This window comes from Cervus canadensis, chromosome 30, assembly GCF_019320065.1.
Source record: "Cervus canadensis isolate Bull #8, Minnesota chromosome 30, ASM1932006v1, whole genome shotgun sequence".
NCBI lineage: Eukaryota > Metazoa > Chordata > Mammalia > Artiodactyla > Cervidae > Cervus > Cervus canadensis.
Window position 1 is genome coordinate 10,659,683 of NC_057415.1, and position 17,980 is coordinate 10,677,662.

A 17,980-nucleotide genomic window follows, 5' to 3' on the forward strand; every position below is an offset into this window, starting at 1 on the left:
TGTATATATATATAATAAAATAAGCATTTAAAAGATGGTTTAGGGACTTCCCTGGTGGTCCAGTGGTTAAGACTCCATGCTTCCAATGCAGGGGGCACAGATGTGACCCCTGGTTAGGGAACTAGGATCCTGCATACTGTACAGCACAGCCAAAATGTTTTTTTTCAAGGACCATTTAGCACATATTAAGCACTCAGTAAAATTTAGGTGTATTATTGTACTTATATCTACGTCTTATAGAACTGCCTATAGTCACACCTGGACTTTTCCTACTTAGAAAAGATGTTCACTACATCTATGATGTTAATGGTAAGGAAACTTCTGGTTAAACGTGGTTCATTATCACACATTTTTCTTTTCTCACTACAGATACCTCATTAAAATGAAAGAGAAGGGATTTTTTTTTTAAAAAAGGTATAAACCCATAAAGACAAAGCAAACAGGAAAAGAGATCCCTGCTGAAGAAGGATGTCAACAAACTTAGGAATATGGAAGGAGATGGATGAGTGATAACTAGTTTACCCAAACTGAGAAATTTAGTACCTAAGCTTTCGGGAGGGGTTTGAGCCAGCCAGGGTGAACCTTTTCACATCCCAGACCCTGGAAAGGCTCTGAAACTGGAGCTGCCCCCACCTCTGAAAGCAGTAGAGTGGGCCTGAAAATGAGAATGTATGATAAAAGTTTTGTATTATGTATTATTGTGAAGAACAGTGGGATCCTTCTTACCCCTAGTCCTTATCTCCACTCTCTGCGGCCTTAACTCTGCATTCAGGAAGTTTGCTTTCTGGAGGGTTTGACTCAGAGCTCCTCTGGATACCAGGCAGAGCTCAGGGCAGGGGTGACTCACTCCTTAGAAAAGCAGAATTAAATGAAGTTGTGCATATTGAATTAGGAGACATATTCCCATTACCCCACCCCCACCAATTTCTTTTCCAAATTCAGATTCGTGCTGTGATCCTGTCAGGGAATTAGAAGCTTCCTCTGGGTGGAAAGCCAACTGGTACAGAAGAAAAGGCACAGAAATACTGATAATTGAGGAGAATGGAGAATGTGGCTTTTCACCTCTTTACAGTGAAGCCCGACAGTAGACAAGTCCTAGTCCCACCCGCAGAGACTCGCATCAACTTTTAATCATCTCATTCTTAAACATGGGTGGAGTCAAGGGTCTCCAGATATTTGAAGACACCTCTTTACATGAAAGAGCCTGAAATGAACAAACAGGAGAAAGAAAGAAAAATAGAAAAAGGAAGAGAGAGAGGCAGAAGAAAAAGGAAAGAAGATAAAAGAAAAGAAATAGAGCCAATGCAGGAAGCAGAAAAAGATGTCAAAGCAAAACTTTTCCTTGCCTGTGCCCAGGAATCTGCTAGAGAGAGGTGTGTGCCAAGTTGCTTCAGTCACGTCCCACTCTTTGTGACCCCATGGACTGTACTCCTCTGTCCGTGGGATTCTCCAGGCAAGAATATTGGAATGGGTTGCCTTGCCCTCCTCTAGGGGTTCTTCCCAGCCCAAGGATCAAATCCGCATCTCTTATGTCCCTTGCATTGACAGTAGGGTTCTTTACCACTAGTGCCACCTGGGAAGCCCCACAGAGAGGTATCTCATCAAAATAAGGGTAGAAACCAAGAAAACCTACCTGGTTTTCCTCTTAACCAGGAGCACCAGCAAAGGAGAAAGTAGGGAGAATTCCTGAGATAAAGGTGAAGGGAAGTTCGAGGAGGACAACTGTGGAGCCGACCCAGAGCACAAAGCATCTGCTCTGACACAGAATGCAGGGCTCCAGGGAGGGATGTCTCCAAGAGAAAAAACATAGCAGTGGCAACCGAAGCCCCCCACACAACATGATCCATTTCCTAACGTGTTGGAAGCTTCTGTTTCACAGCTCTGGTGGAACATAGATGAAATGGTGATACATCTAGAGAAAACTAAGCAACCCAAGAAAGAAGGGACTATAACTTCCAGGGAAAACAAAACAAGTGTGGTGGACTGTATGACTGTTTGGGAATACCTGATGTTACTTCCCTGGAGGAGAATTATACTTCCCTGCCCACTGATGTCAGACCTGGCAGTGTGAATTACGGTGGCTAAGGAAATACGATCACAGGTGAATGCGCCACTTCTGGGCAGAAGCATTAGGGCCCCGTCTCTCGGCCTGCCACCAGGCGGACCCTTGTTGGAGGCTGCCTCTGGCCGTCAGAGTCCCAGCTGCTGACACTCTAGCGTGAACTGCAGCTGGCCTGCTGCTGACATGCAGTGTACATGAGAAGTTACCCTTTATTGTTGTAGGCCACCAAGGTTTTTGTGGTAATTTGTTAATGCAGCATAACTAACCTCTCTTGACTGGTAGAACATGGAATGTGGTGGACAATGTATAAAATAGGGGTTAAAATATATACAGTAAACACTGAACAATATGATATATGTATACTGGGAAATTAGGAAATGGCATAAAATAGCTAAAATGGAACAACTAAGACATGGCAGTAGAAGGATGCTCTTCAGAAACATGGAGTTAAATAGCAGGACAGCAGTCTCCTTTGGGAAGCGGGCATCACAGTGATGGCCAATGAAACAGGGCCTTCTGTTTCTTGTATGAACCTTGTAATTATATGACTCAAACCATATCACTGTCACATTGAAAAAAATTAAAATTACATTTCTTTAAGGAAAAATTAATGCCAAGCAAGAAGAGGGAAAGGTTATAGTTTTATTGTTTTTAATTCAGTTAGTTTAATTGTCTGATCATAAATCATCCCATAGTAATATTAAGATTGTGAGTAGAACTACTCCTGATTAATACTTTAAAAAAATACCTTTTCCAGGAGAATTAAATAAATCAAAGCACTAAAGGCTAGACTTTCTCATTCCACCTTCACACTGCCCGCTACAAAACTGAAATGTTAATATGGCTTTGATAGTATTTTGACTCAGCTACCTTTTTCCCTTGCCCTGACTGTGGTGTTATTTATAGTGTACTATTTATATGAAGTCAAATGTCACTAACTTGAAAAATGACCTACATGAATATGGAATTGTTTCATGAAAGGCTATTTTATACTTCAAATATAATTTTTAAAATACCCTCTCTCACACTAGACCAAAAAAAAGAAAAGTATTTTCCTCAGGAGTTTTGCTTGAAATCAGTGTAATATATAAATATAGACATAGATATCACCTATTAGTTATTTGCAAATAATTAGTTCTACACTCACTGTGGATGGTGATTGCAGCCATGAAATTAATGACCAACCTAGACAGCATATTAAAAAGCAGAGACATTACTTTGCCAACAAAGGTCTGTCTAGTCAAGGCTATGGTTTTTCCAGTAGTCATGGATGGATGTGAGAGGTGGACTATAAGGAAAGCTGACCGTCGAAGAACTGATGCTTTTGAACTGAACTAAATGGGTTTTAAACTCTCTTCTGGTATTTTGTACATCATCTGTACTGTGTCTAAAGAAAAAAGATTTCAGGCTGCAAATTAAACCAGTCCAATTGCTGTGTAAATTGCACAGAATAAATGCAACAGGCTTTCCATAGCCTTTCATTTCTTTGGTATGGTCCTTCAGTGATCTCAGCCACCTTGCTATCCTCAGCTCCAGCCATCTCTTACATCCAGTGCTAAATTCAGTCACTCAGCAGACCCTTATTTGGAGTCTCCAATATACTAGGACAATTACTTCTCTGCTTACAGTTCCCTGAGTAGGTGATCATATCTTGGCCTTTGCAATGAGGTTTCTTGGTCTAAAATGCTATTCCTCTTGCTCTTTTTTTTCCTTTCATTTATTTTTATTCATTGGAGGCTAATTACTTTACAATATTGTAGTGGTTTTTTGCTATACATTGACATGAATATTCCTCTTGTTCTTATACCTTCTAAAAGCCAACTTGTCCGCACACAACAGGCACCTTCTTAGGGATGCCTTCCCTTACCCTTGAAAGTTAAAAGCCCTTTGTCCATATTACCATTGTGCCCTCTATGTTTTTTTTTTTGTTTTTTTTTTTACCAGAGCCATTATATTCTCCTTTAGATTGTGAGTCCCATTAAAATAGAAACCTGGCCGGTAACTCACTTGTATGTCACTACAGTGCCATGTTCCTTCACGCATTCAAATGGTCAAAATGTTACTGTCTTTACTCAGCAGACTATGTGCTCCTTGGTGGATGGATTTGTCATTTATCGAACTATGTTTTGTTTGGGCTTCCCCAATGGCTCAGTGGTTAAGAATCCACTTCTGACGCAGGAGACACAGGAGACTCAGGTTTGATCCTTGAGTTTTCCTTATCATTTAGCACTTAGCATAAGACCTAGAACATAGAAACTGGTTGAATAAATTAGCTTTCTCTGCATCACCATTAATCTTTACAATGTATAGCATTGAGGAATATACAGAATGTATTCTCATGATACAGAGAGACAAGGTGCTGAGGATTTTTCCTTTGGTGTTTTACTTAAATAGGAAAAATACATGTGAAAGACCTGAGACTATAGACAGCAAAAGCCAAATTACCTATCACTCACTCCTCACCTAGCAAAAAGAAAAACAGAAGTAATACTTGAAGGAATAATCTTAAAATAATCAGTTAAAAAGTTATCAACAACAATAACAACAAGTTGGATTTCTGCTCATTAAGTCAGTTTATGGGTGAACATTACCCAAGTTCCTTGATTCATGCTATGGTGTGTTTCTAACCCAAATTTACTGTTCACCACAAATTGGGATCAATATAGAAAAATTAGTCATATTTCTACACATTACCAATGAAAAATCTGAAATTGAAATTAAGAAAACAAGCCCACTTACATAGCATCAAAAAGAATAAAATATTTAGGAATAAATTTAGCCAAAGAAGAGTAAAACTTGCACACTGAAAACTGCAAAACTCGGCTGAAAGAAACTGAAGAAGATCTAAATAAATGAAAGATAGACCATGCTTATGGATTGGAAAACTTAATACTGTTAAGATCTCAATACTCTCCAAATACGGCAACTGATTCAATGTACTTCCTATCAAAATTACAACAGGGCTTTTTTTGCAGAAATGGACAAGCTGTCCCTAAATTGACATTCAAACTCAAGGGACCCCCCCAATAGCCAAAACAGTATTGAAAAAGAACAAAGCTGGTAGACTGACACTTCCCAAGTTCAAAATTTACTGCAAAACTACAGTAAACAAGTGTGGTGCTGGCATAAGGACACAAACCAATGGAATAGAATCAAGAATCCATAAACAAACATCTATGGTCAACTGGTTTTTAACAAGGGTGCTAAGACAACTCAATAAATTAAAGACAGTTTTTTTACATAAATGGCGCTGAGACAATTTGATACTCACATGCAAAAGAATGAAGTTGGACCTGTACCTCACACCATATACAAAAATTAATTCAAAGTGGACCCAAGACATAAAGGTAATAACTAAAACAATAAAATCTTATAAAGTAAGATGGGTATAAATCTGTGTGATACTGAATTAGGCAGTGGTTTCTTAGATATGATAACTAAAGCACAAACCACCAAAAGAAGAAAATAAATTGAATTTTATCAAAAGAGAAAACTTCGGGAATGCAAAGGACACCATCAAGGAAGTAAAAAGGCAACATAGAATTGGAGAAAATATTGTCAAGTCATACATGTGATAAGGAACTTGTATCTAGAATATATAAAGAGCTCTTACAACACTGAAAACACAACTCAATTTTAAATGGGCAAAGGGTTTGAAAGACCTCCAAAGAACATAAGAACATAGACCTCCAAAGAACATAAGACCTCCAAAGAACATAAACAAGTGTTTGATAAACACATGAAAAAAATCATTATTCATTAGAAAAATGTAACTCAAAACCACAGTGAGATACCACAGTGAGATACCACTTCACATTCACTTAGGATGGCTAAAATAAGAAGACAGACAATAACAAGTGTTGCTGAAAATGGAAGTAACTGGAACCCACTGTAACTGCTGGTGGGAATGTAAAATGGTGCAGTTGCTGTGGCAAACAGTTTTTCAGTTTACCTCTTCAAAAGGTAAACAGAATTACCACATGAATCAGAAATTCCTCTTAAGCATATAACCAAGAGAACTGAAAACATACTCACATAAAAACTTGTACGCAGATGTTTATAGCATTCCATAGCGTAGGTATTCATAATAGCAAAAAGAAACAATACAAATGTCCATTGACGCATGAATGGCTAAACATAGTTGTGGTATATTCACACAGTGGATTATTATTCAGTCACAAAAAAGAATGAAATACTGTTTTAGGCTACATGAATGAATCTTGAAGACATCCTAAGGAAAGAAGTCATACACTAAAGGATACATGAAATAAAGGATACATGAAATGTCAAAAATAGGCAATTCCACAGAGCGAAAGAGGTCAGTGGTTGCCAGTGGATGGTTGTTATTCAGTCACTCATTTGTCTCTGACTCTTTGCAACCCATGAACTGCAGCACATCAAGCTTCCTATCCTTCACTGTCTCCCTGAGTTTGCTCAAACTCATGTCCATTGAATCAGTGATGCCATCCAACCATCTCATCCTCTGCCACCCCCTTCTCCTGCCCTCAATCTCTCCCAGCATCAGGGTGGGGAAAAATGGAAATGAGAGCTGATTGCTAACAGAGACACTTTGTTTTGGGCGTGTTGAAAATGTTCTGGAATTAGTAAGGATGCACAACATAGTGAATATACTAAAAATTACCTAATTATGCACTTTAAGATAGTAAGTTTTGTTACATAAATTACATCTCTATTTTTAAAATTTTTAAGTGAAATGTGATCCTGAACTTGAAATAAGTCCTAAGCAATTGTAGAGATCAAAGAAGTAGATCTAGAACAGTTTCCTGTTTATGAAAGGACAAAATGGCTCAGCAAAATTAGTCAGTGCTCTTCCCCTCCCACAAAAACTGGCTAGATGTGATTTTTGTTCAGATGCAGCTTATGATACTTGCCCCTTTTGAGCATGCATGAATTAGGCCAATTGAAAAGCAACTTTTAAGTCAGTGAGCTTATACCTAGTTTTCACAACTTTGTGTGTGTTTGTCTAACTCAGAAACAATTTCCATCTTAAAAAAAAATCAGCCTTGATTCTGTTCCCTTACTCTGCTTTAGTTCCTACACAGAATGTTATCACCAGAATGTAGCTACCTTGAGTGACAGAACTTTTAGTTCCCAGTTTTATCCTCAATAATAAAAGGTTAGTAGAAAACATATAGCAGGGGAAATGCCTATAAATTAAATATCTACAGAAAATTTCCCTCTGTTGTTTGTAGATGCCTTTTTTTATGATGTTGTCAGAATATGAGTCACTTTATCAGCTCTCCCACCCTTTGAGATAGGCATAGATTCTTCCCCAACATGAGAACTAAACCCTGGGGCACTAGGCTGCTTCTGAAGGGTGTTTCGGTTTGCTGTAACCTGGCGCAAGAGAGTAGGACACAGCTGAGTGACTAAGCACAAGCCTGGCCAATTAAACTCACATATTCAGGTCCTTACATCTAGTTTCCCCCCTCAGTGACTAGCGAGATAGTGAACTTTGTAATAAACCTTACTAAGAGGACCTCAGTACCCACTGAAGGTAACTTTTTCAGGAAAAGCATACGTTAGTATTCTTCCCCTCTGATTTATTTGTTCACAATCCACTGGAATACTTCTGATTGTAGGTTCCATTCCTGTTAAAGTCTTGGCCTTCTCTTTGACTGCTTGGCTGCACAGGTTATGGGTGCTTTGATCAAATTAGAGACAAAATATTCCTTAACATTGGCAGATACTTGCAAACTAAGGGAGATAAGCTTTCCTCAGGATATTAACAGAGAAGTTCACCATTGGTAATGTCAGATTTAATTCTAATATACTTCTCATATATAGTAGCTAAGAGTATCAATCCCTCAAAAGCCTGACTTTGCTGTTAATTTGATCACATACCTATCACATACCAAAAAATTAACTTCTTCAGTTTCCCAGAGTGAAAATTGGGCTTAAAATATTTACCAAATGGAAGGCAGACTTTTCAGTTTAAGGAAGTTATTTTCTAGCCAGAGGGATCATCAATAACTCAAAAATGTAATTGTTACTAAAGAAATAAGTAATAGCCCAAAACTGGTGGCTAAAACCCAGAAAAAACATATTTTTTGTTCATAAATCAAAAAAATAGTCATGAACTACTTCTTGTGCTGTACTTAGTCACTCAGTTGTGTCTGATTCTTTGAGACCCCATGAACTGTAGCCTGTCAGGATCCTCTGTTCATGGGGATTCTCCAGGCAAGAATATTGAAGTGGGTTGCCATGCCCTCCTCCAAGGGATCTTCTCAATTCAGGGACTGAACCCAGGTCTCCCACATTGCAGGTGGATTCTTTACTGTCTGAGCTACCAGGGGAGCCCATAAGAACTACTTCTTAGGCCTATAAAAATAGACAGCCAAATCTTTAAAATATTTTCTTGTGAGAATAGAATTCACATGAAATTTTCCACAGAATAGTTATTTCTGCTATTGCTAACACATATAATTAAACCTCCGAGAGTTTAAAATGTTTAATATAAATTAAGCAACCACATTTGTCCTAAAGTTATTCCATTTTGTCAGTCAGCTCTATGGAAAACATAATAATTCTACCATAAACATATATGATGCTTTAGTCTTCAAAGTGCTTTTATATATTTAATTGATAAAGCAACAGGCTATTTACATATAGTAAAAATAGTAGAGCTCCCTATTTATTAAATAGAGTTGCATTTGAAAAATAAGATTTTGATTTTAAATATAAGGGAGTGACTCATAAATTGCTTTTTCTAAAAAAAAAGTCTATTTGGTGCTTTAGAAAATATAATTATTTAATGTACTCCATTAATAAGATTATAACCTGGATCACTCTGATCATGTCCTGGTCATCATCTAAGTCCTATTCTTCAGTTTGTTATGGCTGACAAAATTTATCCAAAATAATGTTTCTTATAATTCTCTATTGAATGGCTCCACAATTTCCATTCAGATTCTGTCTAGAGTGTCTTTTCACATAATCCCGAATAAACAGCATTCACAAGAAGAGGAATTGGTGTAAAAACCGAGATGTGTATTTCCAAATGGCAAATTCAGTACCAACTTGAGTATTCTTCAGGTTTTAGAGATAGCCCATGGTTGAAGTTAGAAGTTTGTGTTGTTGCAAGAAAGGTAAAATATATTCTCTCAAAATATTTTTGAAATTCCTTGCTGGCCTATGGAATGCTTTAAAGTAAAGCTCTTTTTTCTCCTGTTTTTATCAGAGCTTTTTGAATCCTGGAACTCTGTGGGGAGTGAGGGGTAAGTAAGCTATAATTTACCTATATTTTATTCTTGTTACTTGGGGCAAGGTTCAAAAAGTGGTTCTTTTTTGGCTATGCTGAAAGGCTTGTGAGATCTTAGTTCCTTGACTAGGGATCAAATCAAGGTCCTTGGCAGTGAGAGCATGGAGTCGTAACCACTGGACTGCCAGGGAATTCCCAAGAAGTTTCTTTTAAGATATCTCTCATATCAAATAATTTTGAACAATATTTACCACTTTGGACTTGAAAAATCATATCTTGCTTTCCCTGGTGGCTCAGTGGTAAAAGAATCTGCCTGCAGTGCAGGAGATGCAAGTTCTATCCCTGGGTTGGGAAGATCTGGTAGAGAAAGAAATGGCAATCCACCCCAGTATTTTTGCCTGGGAAATCCCATGGACAGAGGAGCCTGGAGGGCTATAGTCCATAGGATCACAAGAGTGGGACATGACTTAGTGACTAAACAACATATACTGTAATAAGCTTGAAAACACAATCATACAGTGTGCAAATATTATTTCACTTCATTGATACATTGCTTTTGTTTTGCTTTAATCACAAGTATTTTTAGTTTTCTAGTCTTCTGTTGTGAATGGTTGTGTACCTTAGGCATATAAGGATCTTGTTCATTATAACAAAGTGTGAGATTGTTGTATTTTTCTCTTCATGTAGTGCAGAGGTAACTCAGTAGTAGTGTGTTGTGTAATAATTTACCAACAGAAACTAATACCTAAATCTAAGTCAATATATTTGGGTTCAATTAAATTACACTGCTAGCATTTCAAATACTGGCTATTCTGTTGATGCACTGTGGAAATTCCTAGGAAAAGAAATATTAAAAAGGGACAAATAAGAACTATGTAAAATATCAAAAGCCAATACTAAACATCAAGTTTTGCCAAGCTTTCTTTTTATAATTTCTATTGTTCTAATTACTGCCACACTGGGGTACTGTTGGGGTCAAAATGAAAATAGCATTATAAAAATCAAACACTACTCCAATATGTGGTGTCACGTATGCTCTGTATTCCAAAGCAACGAATAGAAGTAGTCACCCCTGTTGCAAGCACTAGTTCATTTCAGTTCAGTCGCTCAGTCGTGTCCAACTCTTTGTGACCCCATGAATAGCAGCACGCCAGGCCTCCCTGTCCATCACCAACACCCAGAGTTTACTCAAACTCATGTCCATTGAGGAGGTGATGCCATCCAGCCATCTCATCCTCTGTCATCCCCTTCTCCTCCTGCCCCCAATCCCTCCCAGCATCAGGGTCTTTTTCAATGAGTCAGTTCTTCCCATCAGGTGGCCAAAGTATTGGAGTTTCAGCTTCAGCATCAGTCCTTCCAATGAACACCCAGGACTGATCTCCTTTAGGATGGACTGGTTGGATCTCCTTGCAGTCCAAGGGACTCTCAAGAGTCTTCTCCAACACCACAGTTCAAAAGCATCAATTCTTCGGTGCTCAGCTTTGTTCACAGTCCAACTCTCACATCCGTACATGACCACTGGAAAAACCATAGCCTTGACTAGACGGATCTTTGTTGGCAAAGTAATGTCTCTGCTTTTAAATATGCTATCTAGGTTGATCATAACTTTCCTTCCAAGGAGTAAGCATCTTTTAATTTCATGGCTACATTCACCATCTGCAGTGATTTTGGAGCCCCAAAGAATAAAGTCTGACATGGTTTCCACCGTTTCCCCATCTATTTCCCATGGTGATGGGACCAGATGCCATGATCTTAGTTTTCTGAATGTTAAGCTTTAAGCCAACTTTTTCACTCTCCTCTTTCACTTTCATCAAGAGGCTTTTAGGTTCCTCTTCACTTTCTGCCATAAGGGTGTTGTCATCTGCATATCTGAGGTTATTGATATTTCTCCCGGCAATCATGATTCCAGCTTGTGCTTCTTCCAGCCCAGCGTTTCTCATGATGTACTCTGCATATAAGTTAAATAAGCAGGGTGACAATATACAGCCTTGACGTACTCCTTTTCCTATTTGGAACCAGTCTGTTGTTCCATGCCCAGTTCTAACTGTCGCTTCCTGATCGGCATATAGGTTTCTCAAGAGGTAGGTCAGGTGGTCTGGTATTCCCATCTCTTTCAGAATTTTCCACAGTTTATTGTGATCCACATAGTCAAAAGCTTTGGCATAGTCAATAAAGCAGAAATAGATGTTTTTCTGGAACTCTCTTGCTCTTTCCATGACCCAGTGGATGTTGGCAATTTGATCTCTGGCTCCTCTGCCTTTTCTAAAACCAGCTTGAACATCTGGAAGTTCCCGGTTCTCGTATTGCTGAAGCCTGGCTTGGAGAATTTTGAGCATTACTTTACTAGTGTGTGAGATGAGTGCAATTGTGCGGTAGTTTGAGCATTCTTTGGGATTGCCTTTCTTTGGGATTGGAATGAAAACTGACCTTTTCCAGTCCTGTGGCCACTGCTGAGTTTTCCAAATTTGCTGGCATATTGAGTGCAGCACTTTCACAGCATCATCTTTCAGGATTTGAAATAGCTCAACTGGAATTCCATCACCTCCATTAGCTTTGTTCATAGTGATGCTTCCTAAGGCCCACTTGACTTCACATTCCAGATGTCTGGCTCTAGGTAAGCGATCACACCATTGTGATTATCCGGGTCGTGAAGATCTTTTTTGTACAGTTCTTCTGTGTATTCTTGCCACCTCTTCTCAATATCTTGTGTCTGTTAGGTCCATACCATTTCTGTCCTTTATCAAACTCATCTTTGCATGAAATGTTCCCTTGGATCTCTAATTTTCTTGAAGAGATCTCTAGTCTTTCCCATTCTGTTGTTTTCTTCTATTTCTTTGCACTGATCACTGAGGAAGGCTTTCTTATCTCTCTTTGCTATTCTTTGGAACTCTGCATTCAAATGGGAATATCTTTCCCTTTCTCCTTTGCTTTTTGCTTGTCTTCTTTTCACAGCTATTTGTAAGGCCCCCTCAGACAACCATTTTGCCTTTTTGCATTTCTTTTCCATGGGGATGGTCTTGATCCCTGCCTCCTGTACAATGTCACGAACCTCCGTCCTTAGTTCATCAGGCACTCTATCAGATCTAGTCCTTTAAATCTATTTCTCACTTCCACTGTATAGTCATAAGGGATATGATTTAGGTCATACATGAATGGTCTAGTGGTTTTCCCTACTTTCTTCAATTTAAGTCTGAATTTGGCAATAAGGAGTTCATGATCTGAGCCACAGTCAGCTCCTGGTCTTGTTTTTGCTGTGTAGAGCTTCTCCATCTTTGGCTGCAAAGAATATAATCACTCTGATTTCGGTGTTGACCATCTGGTGATGTCCATGTGTAGAGTCTTCTCTTGTTTTGTTGGAAGAGGGTGTTTGCTATGACCAGTATGTTCTTTTGGCAAAACTCTATTAGCCTTTTCCCTGCTTCATTCCATACTCCGAGGCCAAATTTGTCTATTACTCCAGATGTTTCTTGACTTCCTACTTTTGCATTCCAGTCCACTATAATGAAAAGGACATCTTTTTTGGGTGTTAGTTCCAAAAGGTCTTGTAGGTCTTCACTGAACCATTCAACTTCAGCTTCTTTCAGTGTTACTGGTTGGGGCATAGGCTTGGATTACCATGATATTGAATGGTTTGCCTTGGAAACGAACAGAGATCATTCTGTCGTTTTTGAGATTGCATCCAAGTACTGCATTTCAGACTCTTTTGTTGACTGTGATGGCTACTCCATTTCTTCTAAGGGATTCCTGCCCATAGTAGTAGATATAATGGTCCTCTGAGTTAAATTCACCCATTCCAGTCCATTTTAGTTCACTGATTTCTAGAATGTTGATGTTCACTCTTGCCATCTCCTGTTTGACCACTTCCAATTTCCAATGCAAGCACTAAGGGGTGCATTATTTGCAGAGAATTTAAAACCAATAAAACTTATGAAGTCAGTCTACTTTTTTATTATCAGCATCAGGGAAACAAGGACAGCGATAAAATACTTCTCCTATTAGACCGATGCTCCCATACCCACTCTTTTAACACTATTGCCCAGATGAGCTCAAAATACTGCATATGCAATGCATTTGAGGTATTTATCAGAGAAGGATCTCACTCAGCTTCACTGTCAATTTTTGAAAATATAAATGTTTTATCAATACTAGTCAAGTGAGACTGGCAATCTTTAAATGTAAAATACACATGAGTACTTTAAAAGATTCCAGTGAAGTTGAGAGAGGAATTATGTACATGAGTAGACAATGAACTTTCATTATTAATACACCAGTGTTTTATAAAAATCTTAAGTATGTGCCTAAGGAAATAAATGAAAGAGCAAAACATGTCATACTTTAATAACATATGTCATATCATTTAATGTGTAAGAATTTGTGCCTACAGAACCAAAATCCCATTAAGGACTTGACTCCTTAGCAATTCATTCTAAGACTCTGTATAAAGACCCTTTGTTTTAAAATATAAGATGCCCATCCTTAAATTAGCGTTTATCACTTTATTGACCTGGGCTGTTACAAACAAGCCAATGGCAATCAAGTCCACATTACAGAAGATCATATATGTATTTTTTTGCTGACTTCTTGGACCCTGACTTCATGAAGATATGAAGAACTGAGGGGGGGAAAAAACATTAGCAAAAGAAAACAAACATTAAAGCACAAAAGCACCTTCACTGATGTTCGTGCTGCTCACGGTTCCCATGTTCACGGAGTTCTCCAACTCTGTTATCTACAACACTCTGGAGTTAGGCAAGGAAGTAGTAGTTTATGGAGGCAAATATGTTTCTTTCCAAATGCTGTTATAGGTGGAAAAAATATAATGAACAAAAAAACCCCCACATATTTCATACACATGCAAAAAGGCAAACACAATGACAAAATATTCAGACTTAAGGACAGCATGTGAAATAAGAATAAAATTTATTAGTGGTATATGTAAGAAAAATTGTACTTGCTTTTGGGGAGGTGCCTTAAAATTTTTCTTTTTTTCCTTTGTGAGTACACTGACTAAAAAGAAAAACAAAAGTTTCATTCCTAGAATATATTATTCAGGACATTCTTAACATGTGTGTGTTTGAGTATGTATATGAAATCCATCATAGCATATAAAGGATATATGTTTAACCAAAAAGGGGAAAAACTGTGTATTTGTTATTTAGAAGTCAGTTTACATTTGCATTATTAAATCTACTCATTGTTGGTTTAATATAAATTTTATTGCTTTGTTAGAGAGCTGGTTTTTAGAAAATGCATTTATATTTCCACAGGTAAAACAAGTATGTGTCAATTTCTTGGGCAGGCAGCAGCATTCCAAAGTCAAATACATTTTTATATGAATTATTTCTAAATATTACTTAATCTTATAAGGAATTTAAAATTAGGACCTTCATTAATAAACCTGTACTTATTATTAAATATATGATTGATATGCTTTTTTAAGATACTGGCCTTGTGCCATTTTATACACATATCAGGCTTCCCTATGGCTCAGTGGTAAAGATTCTGCCTGCCAATGCAGGAGATGTGGGTTCAGTCCCTGTGTCGGGAAGATCCCCTGGAGAAGGAAATGGCAACCCCTCCGGTATTCTTGCCTGGTAATCTGATGGACAAAGGAACCTGGTAGGCTACAGTCCACGGGGTCACAAAAGAGTTGGACATGATTTAGCAAAACAACAATACACACATATCACACATTATATGTGGTATGTATTAAGTATATATCACACAAACCAAAGACAAAAAAAAAAAAAAACTGGCTTAAAACCAGTCTGGCTTCAAATAGTCCGTTACAAATAAAATTTCTAACTTCGTTGGTAAATTTGCTGGATGAAGCAGTTTCTAATTGGCTGACATTATATATTATGGTTCCATTCCCAGCTAAGTCCACAGAAGTCTATTTAATCCATAATTTAAATTATTTTTAATACCATACTTTAGAGATATAAAAACTATTTACCAATTGAGAAGTTCGTTTTGGTTTGATTTTCTTCTCCTACAGGAACTGGTTTTTACCAGTGAGACCAAGGAATCCTACTCCCTAGAGGCTAGAAATTAGAAGTCCTTGAGCACAGGGCAACAGTTTGCATGCCAGGTAAGATGGTCAGGGTCCACAGCAAGAGAGGAAAGAAAAGAAAAAATTAGCAGCATCAGATAAGAACAATTGGAGTCAGTTAGAAAGTGGGTTACTCTAACGGAGTAGACTTCCATAAATCAGGGTGGTTTTGCTGCTGTTCCACTCAAACATTAATTAGTTTAAGAAAAAACTTTATTTTACGAGTGAAAGGTTGGAAAAGTAACAAAAAGAACAAGTAACAAAATAGTAAAATGGGATATTTTCTGTGATTGAAAAATATGAAAATGTACAAACTGTATTTGTTGGGCAAATCAGTATTTAGTTCTTAATTCCAAACTGAAGTTTATATTATATAATATTTAGAGCAAAAAAATCTTGGAAGAAAACACACATTCACAGTATACAAAAGGACTGCTTCCTCCCCTTCTTCTTTATCCTGAGGGAAGAGCTAGTGAACTTAAACTTTAATTTTTAACAGGTTAGAAAAAGGAATCTTACACATCTGCTAAATTAAAGTTTTTCTTATCAAATGCCTAAATTTTTAAGTCACTCGCTTTCCTAGGTACTTCAAGTGAATCAGCAGTCATAGATCCAACCCCAACTCCAAGACTGGAACGTCGTAATGATAGTTCCAAGGCAGAAATCTGGCGTAACTCTTTGCGACACAACTTTACAGGTGTGACACCATGCAGCTGTCCCACATTTCTGACTGGCTGAATTTGGGATGATGGTCGACTGTTAGATTTTGTAAACTGATTTTCATCTATTTCGGTTTTGTCCTCATTGCTTAACAAATGCCCACTAGTGGGTGCTACAGAGTTATACATTGGAGGTAATTCTGGGCCATCTTCCCAGAGCTTCTGAGGATTTGGTTGTGTTCTTAAACTGCTTGTGGAACTGTCTAATTGTCTTTCCCTTCCACTTAATTTCATACTTTCAGTTCTGGATGCCCATTTTAATTCCTCTGAAACCATGCCAGCTTTTTCTGGGTTCTGAACTCCATCTCCAGCATCATGATCTAAAAGTAATCAAAAAAGCAGAAAAATAATTAGAGGTTTCCTTAGAAACAGGTATTTTAATCATAGTATCATGCAATATAAATTATGTCTTCCAGCTTGTGTTGTTAAGTGACTTAAGTGTAAAAATAAATTATTTCACTTAGAGGCATTTGCATGCGAATAACTCAGAATTCTTTATTAATGGAACAAAATTGAAAGAGTTTTCTAGAGATTTTGGCACCCATAGAAACATAGGAGTGCTTTCAGCCTCTGTGGAGCCCTTCCACACCTGCCTCTGCTGGGCTTGCCACTGGTGAATTACATCCCAAATCCTGGTCATATTTCCAGGGAATCTTCTGACTTGGCATATATATGTGAAAATCTAGTCTTGGTTGGGACTCCAAACAAGACAGCAGGGTTCTTCCATCTGAGCGTACTCTGGGGTACATACCTCAGCTCCCACCATCAAAATGGAAATGACAGCACACCCCTCAGAGGGGACCATCTTGCTGGAATGAGTGATAGGAGTGAGTGAAGATATCAAAGCTTGAGGCTGTCAAATAATAGAATCATCTAATATCAAAGACAAAACTTAAAGTCCATATAGGTACTAGACCTAATGCAAAGAAAAATGCAAACTTTAACATATGTTGATGATGCAATTAGTACACTTCTGGTCCTGTGTGCATCGAGTTTAAAAACAGAAGGTGCACACTGGCAGCTCCAAAGCCAAATCTGGCCCACAGATTTGTTTTACTCAGCCTATAAAATAATATGTGATGCAAAACTTAAAAAGTGGAAAGTTTCACATAAAAATACAGATTTCCAGATTTTGTAGAAAAAGGAGAGAAACTGATAATTTCTGCCTGGAACAGCAGCCAGAGCAACAGACTGCCAGTGTGGACGGCTGTTGCAGCCCCACTGCTCACTCTGGCTTCCTGGCTCCTGCAGCCATTTTAGTTTGTGAACCTGGTTTAAAATATAATTGATTTTCTATATAACCTTTAAAAATTGTGAATAACTCCGTTGTATACCTGAAATTTACATAACATCATACATCAACTCTACCTCAATAAAAAAAAAAAAGGATTGATTTTCTAGTTTTTAAAATTCTCAAAAACAAAAAACCTCAACTGGCAAATGACATAGATCCTCAAATGGAATTAGCAGGTACAAAGTTAATCACAGTGGCTTCCAAAATTTGCTGCACATTAGTGTCACCTGGAAACTTTTAAAAGTCCTGATGCCTAATAACCTATAATGGGAAGGAATCTGAAAAAGAGTATATGTGTATATAAGTGATAAGTGAAAGTCACTCAGTTGTGTCCGACTCTTTGTGACCCCATGGACTATACAGTCCATGGAGTTCTCCAGGCCAGAATACTGGAGTGGGTAGCCTATCCCTTCAGCAGATGGTCCTGACCCAGGTATTGAACTGGGGTCTCCTGCATTGCAGATGGATTCTTTACCAACTGAGCTATCAGGGAAGCGTGTGTGTGTGTATCTGGATCACTTTACTGTACCCCTGAAACTAACACAATATGTAAATCAACTATATTTCAGTGAAAAAAAAAATCCTGATGCCCAGGTCATAGTGTCTGGGGGAAGAAGCCAGGCATCTTAGT

At 38.0% G+C, this 17,980-nt stretch overlaps 1 protein-coding gene across 10 annotated transcripts in view; it reads right to left on the reverse strand.

The window, feature by feature from the left end:
- Window positions 1-13,759: 13,759 nt before the first annotated feature.
- The window catches only part of KIF27 (kinesin family member 27), an 81,981-nt gene continuing 77,760 nt past the window's right edge, over window positions 13,760-17,980 (reverse strand). For 8 of the 10 annotated variants that reach the window (XM_043452919.1, XM_043452927.1, XM_043452918.1 and 5 more), the window contains one exon: window positions 13,760-16,375. In XM_043452919.1, the coding sequence (XP_043308854.1) occupies window positions 15,891-16,375 (485 nt within the window). In that variant the 3' untranslated portion in view covers window positions 13,760-15,890. The remainder of the gene's footprint in view (window positions 16,376-17,980) is intronic. The other 2 variants (XM_043452924.1, XM_043452920.1) reach the window with 1 other exon arrangement.